This window comes from Oryctolagus cuniculus, chromosome 3, assembly GCF_964237555.1.
Source record: "Oryctolagus cuniculus chromosome 3, mOryCun1.1, whole genome shotgun sequence".
In the NCBI taxonomy this organism is placed as follows: Eukaryota; Metazoa; Chordata; class Mammalia; order Lagomorpha; family Leporidae; genus Oryctolagus; species Oryctolagus cuniculus.
In genome coordinates, this window is record NC_091434.1 from 117,820,977 (window position 1) to 117,835,599 (window position 14,623).

Sequence of the window (14,623 nt, forward strand, 5' to 3'; positions counted from 1 at the left end):
ATCTTCTACTGCTTTCCCAGGCCATAGCAGAGAGCTGGAATGGAAGTGGAGTAGCCGGGACTTGAACTGGCGCCCATATAGGCAGTGTTTTACAGTTTCAGTCTAGGTATTTTACCTCCTTGATTAAATGTATTACTAAAGCATTTTATTTCACTGATTGATGCTATTGTAAACAGAGTTGTTAACCTAATTTTATTTTCAGATTATTCGGTTAGTTTATAAAAATTGATTCTTTAATGTGAATCTCATATCCTACAGCCTACCTGAAAGTGTTTAATAGTTTGTGTGTGCTTTAGACATGTTATCAGCAAAAAGAGGTAGTTGTTCTTTATAGTTTGGATGTCTTTAATTCCTTTTTATGGGATTTTTGAATAGAAGTATTGAGAGATGACATCCTTGACCTGCCTCTGATCTTATGAAGATGTGTTCAGGGTTTCACCATCAAATATGATATTACTTTTGGGAATTTAAAAAAAAAATTTTTTGACAGGCAGAGTTAGAGACAGAGAAAAAGGTCTTCCTTCCATTGGTTCACTCCTCAAATGGCTGCAATGGCCGGTGCTGTGCCAATCCGGAGCCAGGAGCCAGATGCCTCTTCCTCGTCTCCCATGCGGGTGCAGGGGCCCAAGCACCTGGGCCATCCTCCACTGCCTTTCTGGGCCACAGCAGAGAGCTGGACTGGAAGAGGAGCAACCGGGACTCGAACCTGGCACCCATATGGGATGCCGGTGCCGCAGGTGGAGGATTAACCAAGTGAGCCACGGCGCTGGCCGACTTTTGGGAATTTCAAGGTGTCCTTTATCAGGTCGAGGGACTCTTATTCCTAATTTGTTGAGGCTTTTATTATGAAAGGGTATTGGGTTTTGTCAGTTGCCTTTTTCTGTATCTGTTGAGAAGATAATGTGATTTATTTCCTTCATCCTGTTAATTTGGTATATTAGTTACATTGCTTGATTTTGTATGTTGAACATTTCAGGGATAAATCCTACTTGATAATAACGTGTAATCCTTTTAATAATGTTGCTTGATTTGGTTCGCTAGTATTTTGATGAGAATTTTGGCATCTGTTTTTATAAAGACTATTGAGCTGCAGTTTTCTTGTGATGTCTGTGTCTGGTTTGGATGTTAAGGTAACCCTGACCTGATAGAATGAGCTAGGGACGCATTCACTCCTATGTTTTTGCAAGGTCTTGGGGAAACTGGTGTAAATTCTTCTTTCAGTATTTGATAGAATTCATCAGTGAAGCCATGGCCATGGGCTTTTTCTTTGTGAGATGTTGATCATTCTCTTATTCACTTGTTACAGGTGTGTTCAGCGTCTTGATTTTTTTCTTGAATCAGCCACTTTAGAGAGTGAAAGAGGGGCCAGCGCCGCGGCTCAATAGGCTAATCCTCCGCCTGCGGCACCGGCACCCCAGGTTCTGGTCCCAGTTGGGGCACCGGATTCTGTTCCGGTTGCCCTTCTTCCAGGCCAGCTCTCTGCTGTGGCCAGGGAGTGCAGTGGAGGATGGCCCAGGTCCTTGGGCCCTGCACCCGCATGGGATACCAGGAGGAAGCACCTGGCTCCTGGCTTTGGATCAGCACAGTGCACTGGCCGAGGCGTGCCAGCCACAGCGGCCATTGAGGGGTGAACCAACTTGGTAAAGGAAGACCTTTCTCTCTGTCTCTCTCTCTCTCACTGTCCACTCTGCCTGTCAAAAAAAAAAAAAAAAGAGTGAAAGGGGAACTTTACTGAGTGAAGAGATGGAATATAGGCATAAACCAGTATTGTTCTGGTAAACTTATCCTCACCCTCGTTATTTAATGGACCTTAGAATACTGTACCGTCCTTTCTTTTAAAATCTAAACTTGGGGCCGGCACCGTGACTCACTTGGTTAATCCTCCACCTGCGGCGCCGACATCCCATATGGGCGCCGGGTTCTAGTCCTGGTTGCTCCTCTTCCAGGCCAGCTCTCTGCTGTGGCCCGGGAGTGCACGGGAGGATGGCCCAAGTGCTTGGGCCCTGCACCCGCATGGGAGACCAGGAGGGAGCACCTGGCTCCTGGCTTCGGATCGGCACAGCGCCGGCCATAATGGCTATTTGGGGGAGTGACTCAGCAGAAGAAAGACCTTTCTCTCTGTCTCTCTTTCTCACTGTCTGTATCACTACCTGTCAAATAAAAAAACCTAAACTTAATATATTATTATATAAGTCATTTTATATGTCATATTTTTTAAAAAAATTATTTATTTGAAAGGCAGAGAGAGAGAGAGAGAGGCGTTCCATCCTCTGGTTCACTCCCCAGATGGCCGCAATGGCCAGAGCTGTGCTGATCCGAAGGCAGGAGCCAGGAGCTTCGGGTCTCCCATGTGGGTGCAGGGGCCCAAGGACTTGGGCCATCTTCTACTGCTTTCCCAGGCCACAGCAGAGAGCTGGATCAGAAGTGAAGCAGCTGGGACTGGAACCAGTGCCCATATGGGATGCTGGCACTGGAGGCGGCAGCTTTACCCGCTGGCCCCTGTATGTCATTTTATATAGTCCAGTGATGATCTTAAACCTTGAACTGTGGTGATGAAATCATCATACAGACTTTCTCCCCAGAAAAATGCACTTGGAAATGACGCTTGGTCTGCATTTTTCAGGTAGCCCTGAAGCCCGCCTGCTTCAGCAAGTGAATAACCTATAGCTTAAAGGAAAACTGATAATTGTATTAATTTATCTGTTTTTCTCTATTAGTCTTTATGGCATTAATTAATATTTTCAAACCTTTATAATCTCTTTTATACTGTTGGTGCAACTTTGTTATTAAATCTCACATGACTATAAAATTTTTTTAATTAAGAATTTAGGGCATTCTTTTCTGTCATAAAAACAATAACTTGGGGGTGGACCTGTGGTGAAGCAGTTAAGCCACTGCTTGGGACACTTGCTTCACACTTGGATTCTGGGCATTGAGTGGTCGCTGTGCTTCCGATCCAGCTTGCTGCTATTGTACACCCGTGAGGGAGCAGGTGATGGCTCAAGTGGTTGGGTCTTTGTGCCTATGTGGGAGACCTGTGGTGCTTGGTCTCCTGGCTTCGTCCTGGTCCAGCTTCTGTTGTGGGCATTTGAGGAGTGCACCAGTAGACAGAAGATTTCTCTTTGTCTGTCTGTCTCTCTCTCTCTCTCTTCCCCCTGCTTTGCCTTTCAAATAAATGAAAAACAATTTTTTATTGATTTGTTCAACAGAGTTACAGAGAAAGGGAGATACAGAGAAATTCTATCTGCTGGTTCACTCCCTAAATGACCACAACGACCAGAGCTGGGCCAGTCTGAAGCCTGGAGCCAAGGGCTTCTTCGAGTCTCCCGTTGTGGGTGCAGGGGCCCAAGCACTTGGGTCATCTTCCACTGCTTTCCCAGGCCATAGCAGAGAGCTGATCAGAAGTGGAGCAGAGGCTAATGCTATGGCAAAGTAAGTTAAAGCCTCTGCATGTGGTGCCAGCATCCCATATGGGCACTGGTTCGAGTCCTGGCTGCTCCACTTCCAATCCAGCTCTCTACTATGGCCTGGGAAAGCAGTGGAAGATGGCCCAAGTCCTTAAGCCCCTGCACCCACATGCAAGATCCAGAAGAAGCTCCTGGCTCCTGGCTTTGGACCAGCCCAGCTGTGGCCATTTGGGTAGTGAACCAGCAGATAGAAGACCCTTCTCTCTGTCTCCCCATTCTCTGTCTGTAACTCTCTGTAGCTTTCACAATAAATAAATAATTTTTCTTGTAAAAAAGCCTCACATTATTAAAGAAACAAAAATAAGTGGAGCAGCTGGGACTCAGACCAGCACCCATATGGGATGCTGACGTTGCAGGCAGAGGCTTAACCTACCATGCTATGGCACCAGCCCCATAAATAAAAATTTTTAAAAATATGACAGCGGCCGGCGCTGCGGCTCACTAGGCTAATCCTTATCCTTTGCCTTGCGGCGCTGGCACACCGGGTTCTAGTCCCGGTCGGGGCGCCGGATTCTGTCCCGGTTGCCCCTCTTCCAGGCCAGCTCTCTGCTGTGGCCAGGGAGTGCAGTGGAGGATGGCCCAAGTGCTTGGGCCCTGCACCCCATGGGAGACCAGGAGAAGTACCTGGCTCCTGCCATCGGGTCAATGCGGTGCGCCGGCCGCAGCGCGCTGGCCACAGCGGCCATTGGAGGGTGAACTAACGGCAAAGGAAGACCTTTCTCTCTGTCTCTCTCTCTCACTGTCCACTCTGCCTGTCAAAAAATAAAAAATAAAAATATGACAGCATGCACAATACAGTTGTGTTGTGACAACAGCACTGCTAATATCAATTGTTTTAAAAAATAACAATTCTGGGTGGTTTTCTTGTGCAGCAGAACTTTCTAGCGTGGAAGTAGTCTCATCTCTAGCAGGGCAATAAGGAATTCTGTAGATAGTGAGTAGTTGGAGAATTTGCTATACTGATTTGCTGGAGAACGTGTTTGATTCATTTTGAAGGGAGAGTTTTAATTTTTAAATTGTTTACCTGGACCAGACAGAGCAAAACAAGGGAAGGAAATCTGTCCAAGAAGAAATCTCTGTCCCTTTCGAATCATGCTGCATGTTCGATGTTTTGCTTTCCTGTTTTTGGGTAGCGATAGGTATGGAGAAACAAAGCATGATGACAGATTGTAGTGGACTTGTGACAGTCTGTCAGAGGTGCAGAAGGGTAGTGGAGGGACTGGTGCTCTGACAGGCACATCACCTTGCTCAGCAAAGCAGGGAGAGGGGCAGCTGCCACCGAGCTTCAGGCGCTTGTCGAGGAGGGCTGCTACAACCACTGCTGGCTTATCTTATGTTTCAAGAAAAGCTGAAATCTGGATTTTTAGGTTAAGGATTGTACTTTTTAAAAAGTCATCAAATTTGTTTTAAAAAATAGTGTGACTGGTAGGTGAATTTAAAGAAGATATAAATACGTGGAGACACAGAAGTCTGTGTTGAGTGGATTCTGAACAAAGTAGAGACAGCTTCTCCCACATCAGCGGGCAGCTTTAACACAGTTTATCTCCGAATTCCACAAAACCTTCTGTAGTATAGATACAGGTAAAATTATTCTAAAACTTGTATGAAAAGGCACAAATCAGCATAGAGAAAATTGTTTTGAAAAGTAGGAATGAAGTGGGAAGAATTCCTCCACTGATTTTCAGGACTGACTGTATAGCTGCCCTAGTCAAGACTGTGTGGTGTTGGCAGAGAAATTGACACACAGATCTCTGGAATGGAGCACTGAACTCAGAAATAGCCAGATGCACAGGTGGCCGCTGATTTTTCACAGAGGTGTCCAAGTAACTCAGTGGAAGAAGAGCCTCAATAATGGAGCTGCAGCAGTGGGATAGCTCTAGGCAGAAAAATGAGCTGAGGCTTTACCTTGTCCCATTTTAATGAACTCAAAGTAGATAATGGGCATAAATAGGGAATGTAAGGCTTAGAGAAAAGGGCACAGAAAATCTCTGGGAGCTACAGTTCAGAATCATTCATGAACATAAAGAGTTCTTAGACCCATTTTAAAAACATTGATCAAATGGACTCCATAAAATTAAAAACTTGCACTATGGGAAAGACCCTGTTAGGATGAGAAGCCACACTGCCCATTAGGGGAAAGTGTTTGTGTCCTGCTTGTTTGACAGGAACTCATACGCAGCGTTTATAAACTCCTAGCCACACGTGCTTAGGTGGTAGAGAGCAAGCCATCTGATCATGAAGTGAACAAAGACCACACAAGGAGACATTACATCCCAGAGGGTATACAGGTGGCAGTAAACATGCTAAAGGCTGGTAAACATCACTAGCATCAGGGAAATGCAATTTTGATGTTGATAATACATCTTCATTATGCATCTGTTGGCACAACTAAAATAAAAAGTAGTGACAGCTCCAAATTCTGGTAAGGATATAGAGAAACTGGATCTCTCAGACGTCACTGATGGGGATGTAAAATGGCGCAGCCACTCTGGAAAACATTGTGGCAGTTTATTATAAAGTAAACCTCTGCTTAGTATATGACTCAGCAAGTGCACACTGGGCCATTTATCCCAGAGGATTCAAGTCTTACTTCCACACAGAAACCTGTGCACTGTTGTTCATGACAGCTTTATTTATGGCAAGACAATAAAAGGGAAACAACCAAACTGTCCTACAGTAGGTGAATGACTAAATAGTGTCATAACTGCACCAGTAATACCACACAGCAGTAGAAAGAGACTGTTGACACATACGCAGCCTGGATGGATTTCAAGGGCATTATGCTGAGTGCAAAAAACCCCGGTATCAATAGGTTACACAGCACACGAGTCCATTGATACTCTAGAAATGACCCAGTTGTAGAGATGGGAATTGGAGAAACGGTTGCCGTGGGTGAGGGCTGCTGGAGGTGGAGGGCTGGCTGGTGAGAGACCTCTGAGAATGGAGTATTTCTGTGATTGTGAGGCCACCACAGAAACGTAAACGTGTGATGAGTGACAAAGTTGACATATTGAGCGCTCGCGAGCCCCGCTTCCGCGGCGGGCGGCATGGCGGCGGAGCGGCGCGAGCTGTGAGCCGCGGGGTCCCGGGGGCGCCATGGTTTTCCTCACGGCACAGCTGTGGCTGCGGAACCGGCTCACCGACCGCTACTGGCGGGTGCAGGAGGTGCTGAAGCACGCCCGGCACTTCCGGGGTAGGAAGAACCGCTGCTACCGGCTGGCCGTCCGGGCCGTGACCAGGGCCTTCGTGAAATGCACGCAGGCCCGCAGGCTGAAGAAGAGGACCATGCGGACCCTCTGGATTAACCGAATTACAGCTGCCTCCCAGGAACACGGCCTGAAGTACCCAGCATTCGTTTCCAATTTAATTAAGTGCCAGGTGGAGCTCAACAGGAAGGTGCTTGCAGACCTGGCCATCCACGAACCCAAGACTTTTAAGTCCCTGGCGGCCTTGGCAGAGAGGAGGTGACAAGAAGGACTCGCTGCGGCCCTGGGGGACGGCCAGGAGCCGGAAGGCGTGTTTTCCCGAGTGGCGCGGGACCACTGACCTGGTAGCGCTGGGAGGCCGCTCTGCCTGCTGGTGCTGACCCAAGCACAGGAGGGAGAGAGTTCATCAGCAGTGTGCAAGTGTCGCCTGTAACTGTTCCCAGAACCACCTTCCACTGACTGCAAATAAAGCCCACCTGGTGTCCAAAAAAAAAAAAGTTGACATATTGGACCCACGTCACTTTCTGATTTCACTGTAGTCCTGTAGGGGTTTAAGATACAAGCACTGGAGGATGGCAGAGAAAGGGGTCACTGACCTCTTGCTAATGTCTTCATGACTTTCTGTGAGTGTGATCATTTTACTGTACATAGAAAAAGGAGATAATGTTGGCCAAACAGTGCATTTGTCAGAACAGAATTCAGCTTTCTGACCCATATATTTGTAACCTTTGATGAAGTTTGAAAAGTCATGCTTAGACCTTTGAATGTTAGCTGGCCCAGTAATGTTCTTAAAAGTGGGTTATCTAGAGAGTAGGTGTCTTGTATAACATAACACTGTATATTATTCTTTCAGAAAAAAGGAAACACAAGTAGTATTTCTAATAAATACTTTAAAGAGAAAGTAAAAACAAACTTTAAGACACTGTATTCAGCAGTCTATTAAAAGTATAAAGAGGGGTGGGTGTTTAGCCTGGTGGTTAAGACTCTGGTTTGACACCCATGTCCTGTACCAGACATACCAGACTACCATGGTTTGATACCTGGCTCTGATTCCCAAACTCCAGCTTCCTGCTGGTGTGGACCTTGGGAGGGGAACAAGCCATGTAAGAGACCTGGATTGAGTTCCTGGCTCACAGCTTTGGATCAGCCCAGTCTCTGCTGTTGTGGGCACTTGAAGGAGTAAACTAGCAGAGGGGAGCTCGCTCTCGCTTGCCCTTGCTCTCAAACTCTGTCTTTCTCTCCCCCTCTCTCCCTCTCAATTTGAAAGTGTGAAGAATACATCATGGTCAGATAAAGTCTACTTTTAGAATACAAGGATGGTTCAATACCAGTTGATAGAATTCATCATGTGTGGTATATTGTGGTATTATTTCTTGCATTTGCTGTAGTAGAATTGTACTTTTTGGCTGGTGCCGTGGCTCAATAGGCTAATCCTCTGCCTTGCGGCGCCGGCACACCGGGTTCTAGTCCCGGTCGGGGCGCCGGATTCTGTCCCGGTTGCCCCTCTTCCAGGCCAGCTCTCTGCTGTGGCCCGGGAGTGCAGTGGAGGATGGCCCTAGTGCTTGGGCCCTGCACCCCATGGGAGACCAGGAGAAGCACCTGGCTCCTGCCTTCGGATCAGCGTGGTGCGCCGGCCGCGGTGGCCATTGGAGGGTGAACCAACAGCAAAGGAAGACCTTTCTCTCTGTCTCTCTCTCTCACTGTCCACTCTGCCTATCAAAAAAAAAAAAAAAAAAAAAAAGAATTGTACTTTTTATTACCATGATAGGCTTGCCTTGTGACTTGCTGTTAATGAAATGTGCGTCGATGTGGTATGTTCTAACTCTGAATGGTTTAACCTTTCATTTGTGCTGTGATTGATTTATCTTACACTTAGGTAAAGCGATAATAATTAAAAAAGATTGATATAGAAATCTTTGCCACAAAAGAAAGTAAGATGAGTAGGTTGATTAGTTGAAGCTAATGACCTTTAGTTTAAAGATGACACACATAGGAGAAGGAGATGGTATATCCAAAACTGAGGGCTGGAGTACATTTAATTGTGCAGTGTGATGTTGGGTAAATATTTTCTAAGTGCATATCTGGAGGCTGCAATAAAAGATCCCCTCCATAGCAAACCCAGGGTCACTGAGCTAAGAGAACAGGCAGTTTTTGTTGTTCTAGTTTTAGAAATCAGGTATTCCAGGTGCTCTAGGAATACCTGGTGAGTTGTCAGCTTGATTTTCTGACTTTCACTCGTTGGAGATTAAGCCAGTAATATTCTAAAATTCTTGTGTTTCTTCTTTGTGTGTGGGTGCTTTTGAATGTCTAGCTTCAGAATGCCTTGGATAAATAAACCTAATAAACCTAGAGGACTTTGACTTGTATAGCATTGACTTTTTTTTTTTTTTTTTTTTTTTTGTGCAGTCTAGCTAAAGTTTAGAAGGTGTGGCCACCTGGGGTTGGGAGTAGGGGAACAGAAGGTGCTCTGTAAACAGGTAGACAAACTGGAGAGCAGACCTGGTGGTTGCCCAGTGGCTCTGTTCTTGTCCTATGTGGAATTCTGATAATTTTTTTAAATAAGACATCCCAAGAGTAATACAGGAAAGTACAGAATTCCTCCTAGAGACGATGATGCCCTCTATTCCTACTGCTTTGTAATAGATGGGGCAGCAAAGGCAGTTATGGAGGAAAGAGTTGGAAAGGTTAGAAAAGAGAAGAAACATTTATCAGTGTTGGCAGGTGATTAGACTTTATACTGGGGTTTAACTGAGAATTAACAAAACCAATAGCGTTCAAAATGGTAATGGGGAGTGAAAAATATGTAGAAATAAATAACATGATAACTGTATATATGTGTACGTAACACATGTATTTGCTGAACAGGAAGAAACTGTGAAATGTTGAAGGATTAAATCTAAAAATATGCCTTGCTGAATTTTCCAGGAAAACTGGTGTTCTTGCTGCCCGTAACGATTGTTTATAATTTGTGGCTAATAGTCTGAGGTTGGTTGTTTCTGTAAATCTTTGTCAGTATTTTAGATTTTTTTCTATTTTCTTTTTTTTTTTTAATTAATTTATTTATTTGAAAGTCAGAGTTACACAGAGAGAGGAGAGGCAGAGAGAGAGGGAGGGAGAGAGGTCTTCCATCCACTGCTTCACTCCCTAGTTGGTCGCAATGGCCGGAAACGCACCAATCCAGGAGTCAAGAGCTTCTTCCGGGTCTCCCATGTGGATGCAGGGTCCCAAGGACTTGGGCCATCTTCTACTGCTTTCCCAGGCCACAGCAGAGAGCTGTGAAGAGGAGCAGCTGGGACTAGAACCGGTGCCCATATGGGATGCCAGTGCTTCAGGCCAGGGCGTTAACCTGCTGCGCCACAGCGCCGGCCCCTCTTATTTTCTTAAACTGTATTGTAAGGAGAGGTGGGTTTGGCCTGTTGGCTAAAGTGCTGGTTATGCTGCTGGAATCCCACATTGGAGTACCTAGGTTCAATTTCCCACTAGCTCCTGCTAGCTTCCTACTGATGTGAACCCTGGGAGGCAGGGGTGGTAACTCAGCCACTCAAGTTGTAAGATCCTGTGCAGCAGATGGGAGCATGCTCTCTCTCACTTTTTCTCTCAAATAAATAGGTATACACTCTGAGGAATGGCATTTTCAGGTCAGAGTGGAAGAAAGACCTAAATTTGTTGATGCTGTTGCCAAATTAAATTCCATTATCAGCATATGAGAGTAACAGTACATTTCCTTTTGTCTACACAATGCTTTGTTTCAACTAATATTTATTGTATTAGAAAGTGCTACATTAGAAATACATTCTCCATAATTTGTGTTTTAAGATATACATAGATTTCGTTGTTTCTGTGTTTGACAGTTGTAGGGTGTCTAGGTGGATGCTCAGAGGAGCGTCTGTGAGACTTCTGGAGTTTCTGGGTTAGACCTGAATCCGTGTTCTGGTTCTGAGAGTGGTGTTCTTTCTACTTTGGAGAATTAGGCTTTTTTTTTTTTTTTTTTTTTTTTTTTGACAGAGTGGACAGTGAGAGAGACAGAGAGAAAGGTCTTCCTTTTTTGCCGTTGGTTCACGCTCCAATGGCCGCTCGGCCGGTGTGCTGCGGCCGGTGCACCGCGCTGATCCGATGGCAGGAGCCAGGTACTTCTCCTGGTCTCCCATGGGGTGCAGGGCCCAAGCACTTGGGCCATCCTCCACTGCACTCCCTGGCTACAGCAGAGAGCTGGCCTGGAAGAGGGGCAACCGGGACAGAATCCGGCGCCCCGACCGGAACTAGAACCCGGTGTGCCGGCGCCGGTAGGTGGAGGATTAGCCCAGTGAGCCGCGACGCCGGCCGAGAATTAGGCTTTACAGTAGTTTTGGTTGTCGATTGACACCAAAAACCAAGAATGAACCTTAAGTACCACAAAAATATTGAATGGATGCCACCAAGCGTTCTGTTAAAAACAATGGGGAGTAAACCCCTCAGAAATAATCCCTCTAGAAGACTTTATAATGGAGTCTAGACTAGTTTTCAGTTAGATTGCAACAATACAGCATAGTGGTCCTCTGTTTTCTTAGCACAATTACTTAAATTGTTAAATTCTGTTTTAGAATAACTCTTCAATGCAGAGCATAAGCCATCACTCACAGAAGTATTTCTTGCAGAGGAGATTGTTTCGAAAGATGGTTCCCATTTCTCTGCTTTGAGCTGTTTGCTCCTTGAGCTAGAGGAGCTGTGGGTTTCTGTAGGAGAGTCCTGTTGGGGGGTGGGGCAGGTGGGAGTCGCTGGAGAGCTGTGTGCACACTGGCTGCAGGGTCTGGGACCAGGATGAATGCTTGGTAGTATTTTGGAAGCTTCCTTGGTGATTGGTTAGTCTGTTGTGTTTGTGATTCTATATTTTAAGACACAGCAGTAAATAATTGTTCTTTGATACCCAGCTCAACAGGGTGGAAAAATGTGGCTTTATGTATCCATTGATATCTAAGTTTATCAGCTAAACTTTAAAAGTAGGAAACTAGGGGGAATTTGTTTCCTTTTAATGACCCAGTGAAGGAAGAGAACCATACTGGTTTCTCACTAAGCACCCAGATCTGTGTGATCTGTGTCTGCGTGCTGTCCCTTTATCTTCGAGTGTAATTTACACTCCACTCCTATAGACTCTGGTTCAAGGAAAGCACTATCAGTGCCTGTCTCTGGGCTCGGAGCTTTCCAGTCCCTGCTCTTGGAATGTGGAGGAGATGAAAGAAAACAGACTTGAGAATATGCAAACATGAACTTAGACCTTCCCCCAGAAGAACAGCCCCCAGAACTCCCCAGCTCCTAAATCTCACTTTAAAATGTGTTTGATGCGTTATCTGAGTTTCAGGTCATCTTAGGGAGCACAGACTTTAGAAGCTGTTACAGGTAGAAAGAGACTGAGTGCCTGCTTGGAAGCCACATCCTGGTCTTTTGTTCCTACTGGAATGATTTCATGTTTCTTTTATGTGTAATGTGCTGTCTTCATAGGTTAATAGGGTATGAATTAGAGGGCAAAGATGTATGAGACTAGTCCTAAAAGGGGAATTCAAGTTATGACTAAGAAAGATGAATGTCGTAGAATACTGTCATTACTGTCTCATCTTTATAGTCCTCAAATTTATTCTATCAAAATTTTATAATAGCCTGTTGATTTTCACTCCACTGATTATATTTGTTTCAACTCTCTCTTCCTCCCTCCCTCCCTCTCTAACTCACACACAGACACACACACACACACACACACACACACACACATACGCATACTGAAGTTTTTTCCTCTTTGTTTCAAGAAGTTCTGGAAGGAATCAAGAAAAACCAACATCTTGGGGTAGGGTACATGTGGTGTTGGGGTGGCACATGGGAGGTAGGGTTTCAGGAGAACTGTTGATCATATACTTTTTAGTATTACCAAAAAATTAACCCATAATAATGTCACTTATTATTTTTTTTCCTTTCTTTTTTTTTTATCTTTTATTTAATGAATATAAATTTCCAAAGTACGACTCATGGGTTACAATGGCTTTCCCCCCCATACCGTCCCTCCCACCCACAACCCTCCCCTTTCCCACTCCCTCTCCCCTTCCATTCACATCAAGATTCATTTTCGATTATCTTAATATACAGAAGATCAGCTTAGTATACCTTGAGTAAGGATTTCAACAGTTTGTTCCCACACAGAAACATAAAGTGAAAAATAATAAATGATTTTTTTTTAAATGATGATGAAATCAGATCAGACCTATTGTCATGTTTAATCCCAGTGAGAGTCAAGTTGGGAGTTGATAATTTCTTTTTTTTTTTTTTTTTTAACAGAAGATCAGTTTAGTGTACATTAAGTAAAGATTTCAATCGTTTGCACCCCCATAGAAACACAAAGTGAAATATACTGTTTGAGTACTCGTTATAGCATTAAGCCTCAGTGTACAGCACATTAAGGACAGCGATCCTACATGAGGAGTAAGTGCACAGTGACTCCTGTTGTTGAATGTCACTTATTATTAAAACATAAAAATAAGGGGATCCATATCCATGATTGTTCTCAGTAAAATGTGTTCACTATAGAGCAAGCAGAACATAGAAGAACACGCAAAGATGAAGAACAGTCACAAGCAATCTGTCACCTAGAGAGACAGTTACTGGTTCGTTATAGATCATCTCAGTCTGAAAGAAAATGCATACTTTCATATATAAATTTGTATGGTTTGATGAAACAATCTATAATATTTATAACGTGCCTTTTAAAATCTTATAATAGCCCTGTGTTGTGAGTAATCTTCCAGATCCATAACTGTTTGCTCAACTACCTTGCTGTTTGGTGCTCTGCCATATTAAAGTGCTTTGTTGTGACCAGTTCGCGGTTGGATGTACGAAGCCGTCTTCACTCTGACATCCTCCTCTATGGGCAAGGCTGCATGCAGCCGTAGTGGTTTCCAGTGCAGCATGGCAGGGCCAGAGCCACACAGTTCTTTGGAGGCATTAGCAGCGTCTGGTCAGGTGGGCTCCGCGCAGAGCCGTGCTCATTTACACCCTTTAGGGTGACTGAGGGTCTCACACAGGGCAGCAGCTACAGGCTTCTTGTCTTACTGCAGTGAAAGAAACAAACCCTGAAGATAGGCTCATGGGTCTGGGGAGGAGGCAGTCTGAGCTGGAAAACTGCCTTTACCTTGTACCCTGCCTGGGGTTGGCATCAGGCTAGAGTAGGCTGGGAGCTTGGGACGTTGGGTTGCTGGGCTGGGCAGGGATGGGGACTGTTTGCTGTCTTAGGCTAAGAGTGTTTCTACTGATGAACTGAATTGTGTTCTGCCTCCCCACAGGGCTAGTGTTTTATTGAGGGTGGGTGTTTAAAATTGAACATTTGCTTAGCTGAAATATGCTTAAAAATGGATGTCCTGCTGATTGTGTTAGGAGATGAGATGGTTAAGTAACCTATGTACTTGGAATTGGGAGACAACATTGCAGAGTTCAGTTGCCTTTTGAAATGTTGACTGGCGCCTCACCTCAGTGCAGAAAGGCCTGCTGCTGACGGGCCAGCACTTCTGTGCATGTCACTTGGGAACCTCAGGACAGAGTGGAGAGGAAGGGCTGGGGAGCAATTGGCAAGAAAAGCAAACAGTTACTAGTCTATGCACAATGCAGCCTTGTTTACCCTCTCTTTGCTATCTGAATTTCTGAAACTGGATTCCTTGGCTCTGTGAACTAGTTAGCACAAGAGCACTCCTTTCGTTGAGGGTGCTTGGAGTTGAAAGCATGCTGGAGAGAAACACATGGCCGCATCCTGTCCCTGTTAGGCCTTGGTGGTGTAAAGGGATTAATGAGAAGTGAGCTGGAACCGTTTATCAGTGGAAAGATCTGGAGTTGTTTTTTAGGTCTGTTTGTGTCATGGGCATTTCACAGTGGAGAGGTTACATAAATCAAAAGGCTCTTGGTCTTGAGAGCAGAGGTCTGCTGCGTCACAATGTTAAC

At 45.0% G+C, this 14,623-nt stretch overlaps 2 protein-coding genes across 9 annotated transcripts in view; both read left to right on the plus strand.

The window, feature by feature from the left end:
• Window positions 1-14,623, plus strand: part of EPB41L5 (erythrocyte membrane protein band 4.1 like 5) — a 126,036-nt gene that overhangs the window by 27,609 nt on the left and 83,804 nt on the right. The gene's annotated exons all lie outside the window — the stretch shown is intronic.
• Window positions 4,198-7,170, plus strand: LOC103348739 (large ribosomal subunit protein bL20m). Its single transcript, XM_070071031.1, has one exon. The coding sequence runs from the start codon at window positions 6,564-6,566 to the stop codon at window positions 6,933-6,935; it is 372 nt and encodes a 123-aa protein (XP_069927132.1). The 5' UTR covers window positions 4,198-6,563; the 3' UTR covers window positions 6,936-7,170.

What these genes read in the sequence shown, in the direction of transcription:
- LOC103348739 (XM_070071031.1), top strand. Translation starts at nt 6,564, where the DNA reads ATGGTTTTCCTCACGGCACAGCTGTGGCTGCGGAACCGGCTCACCGAC.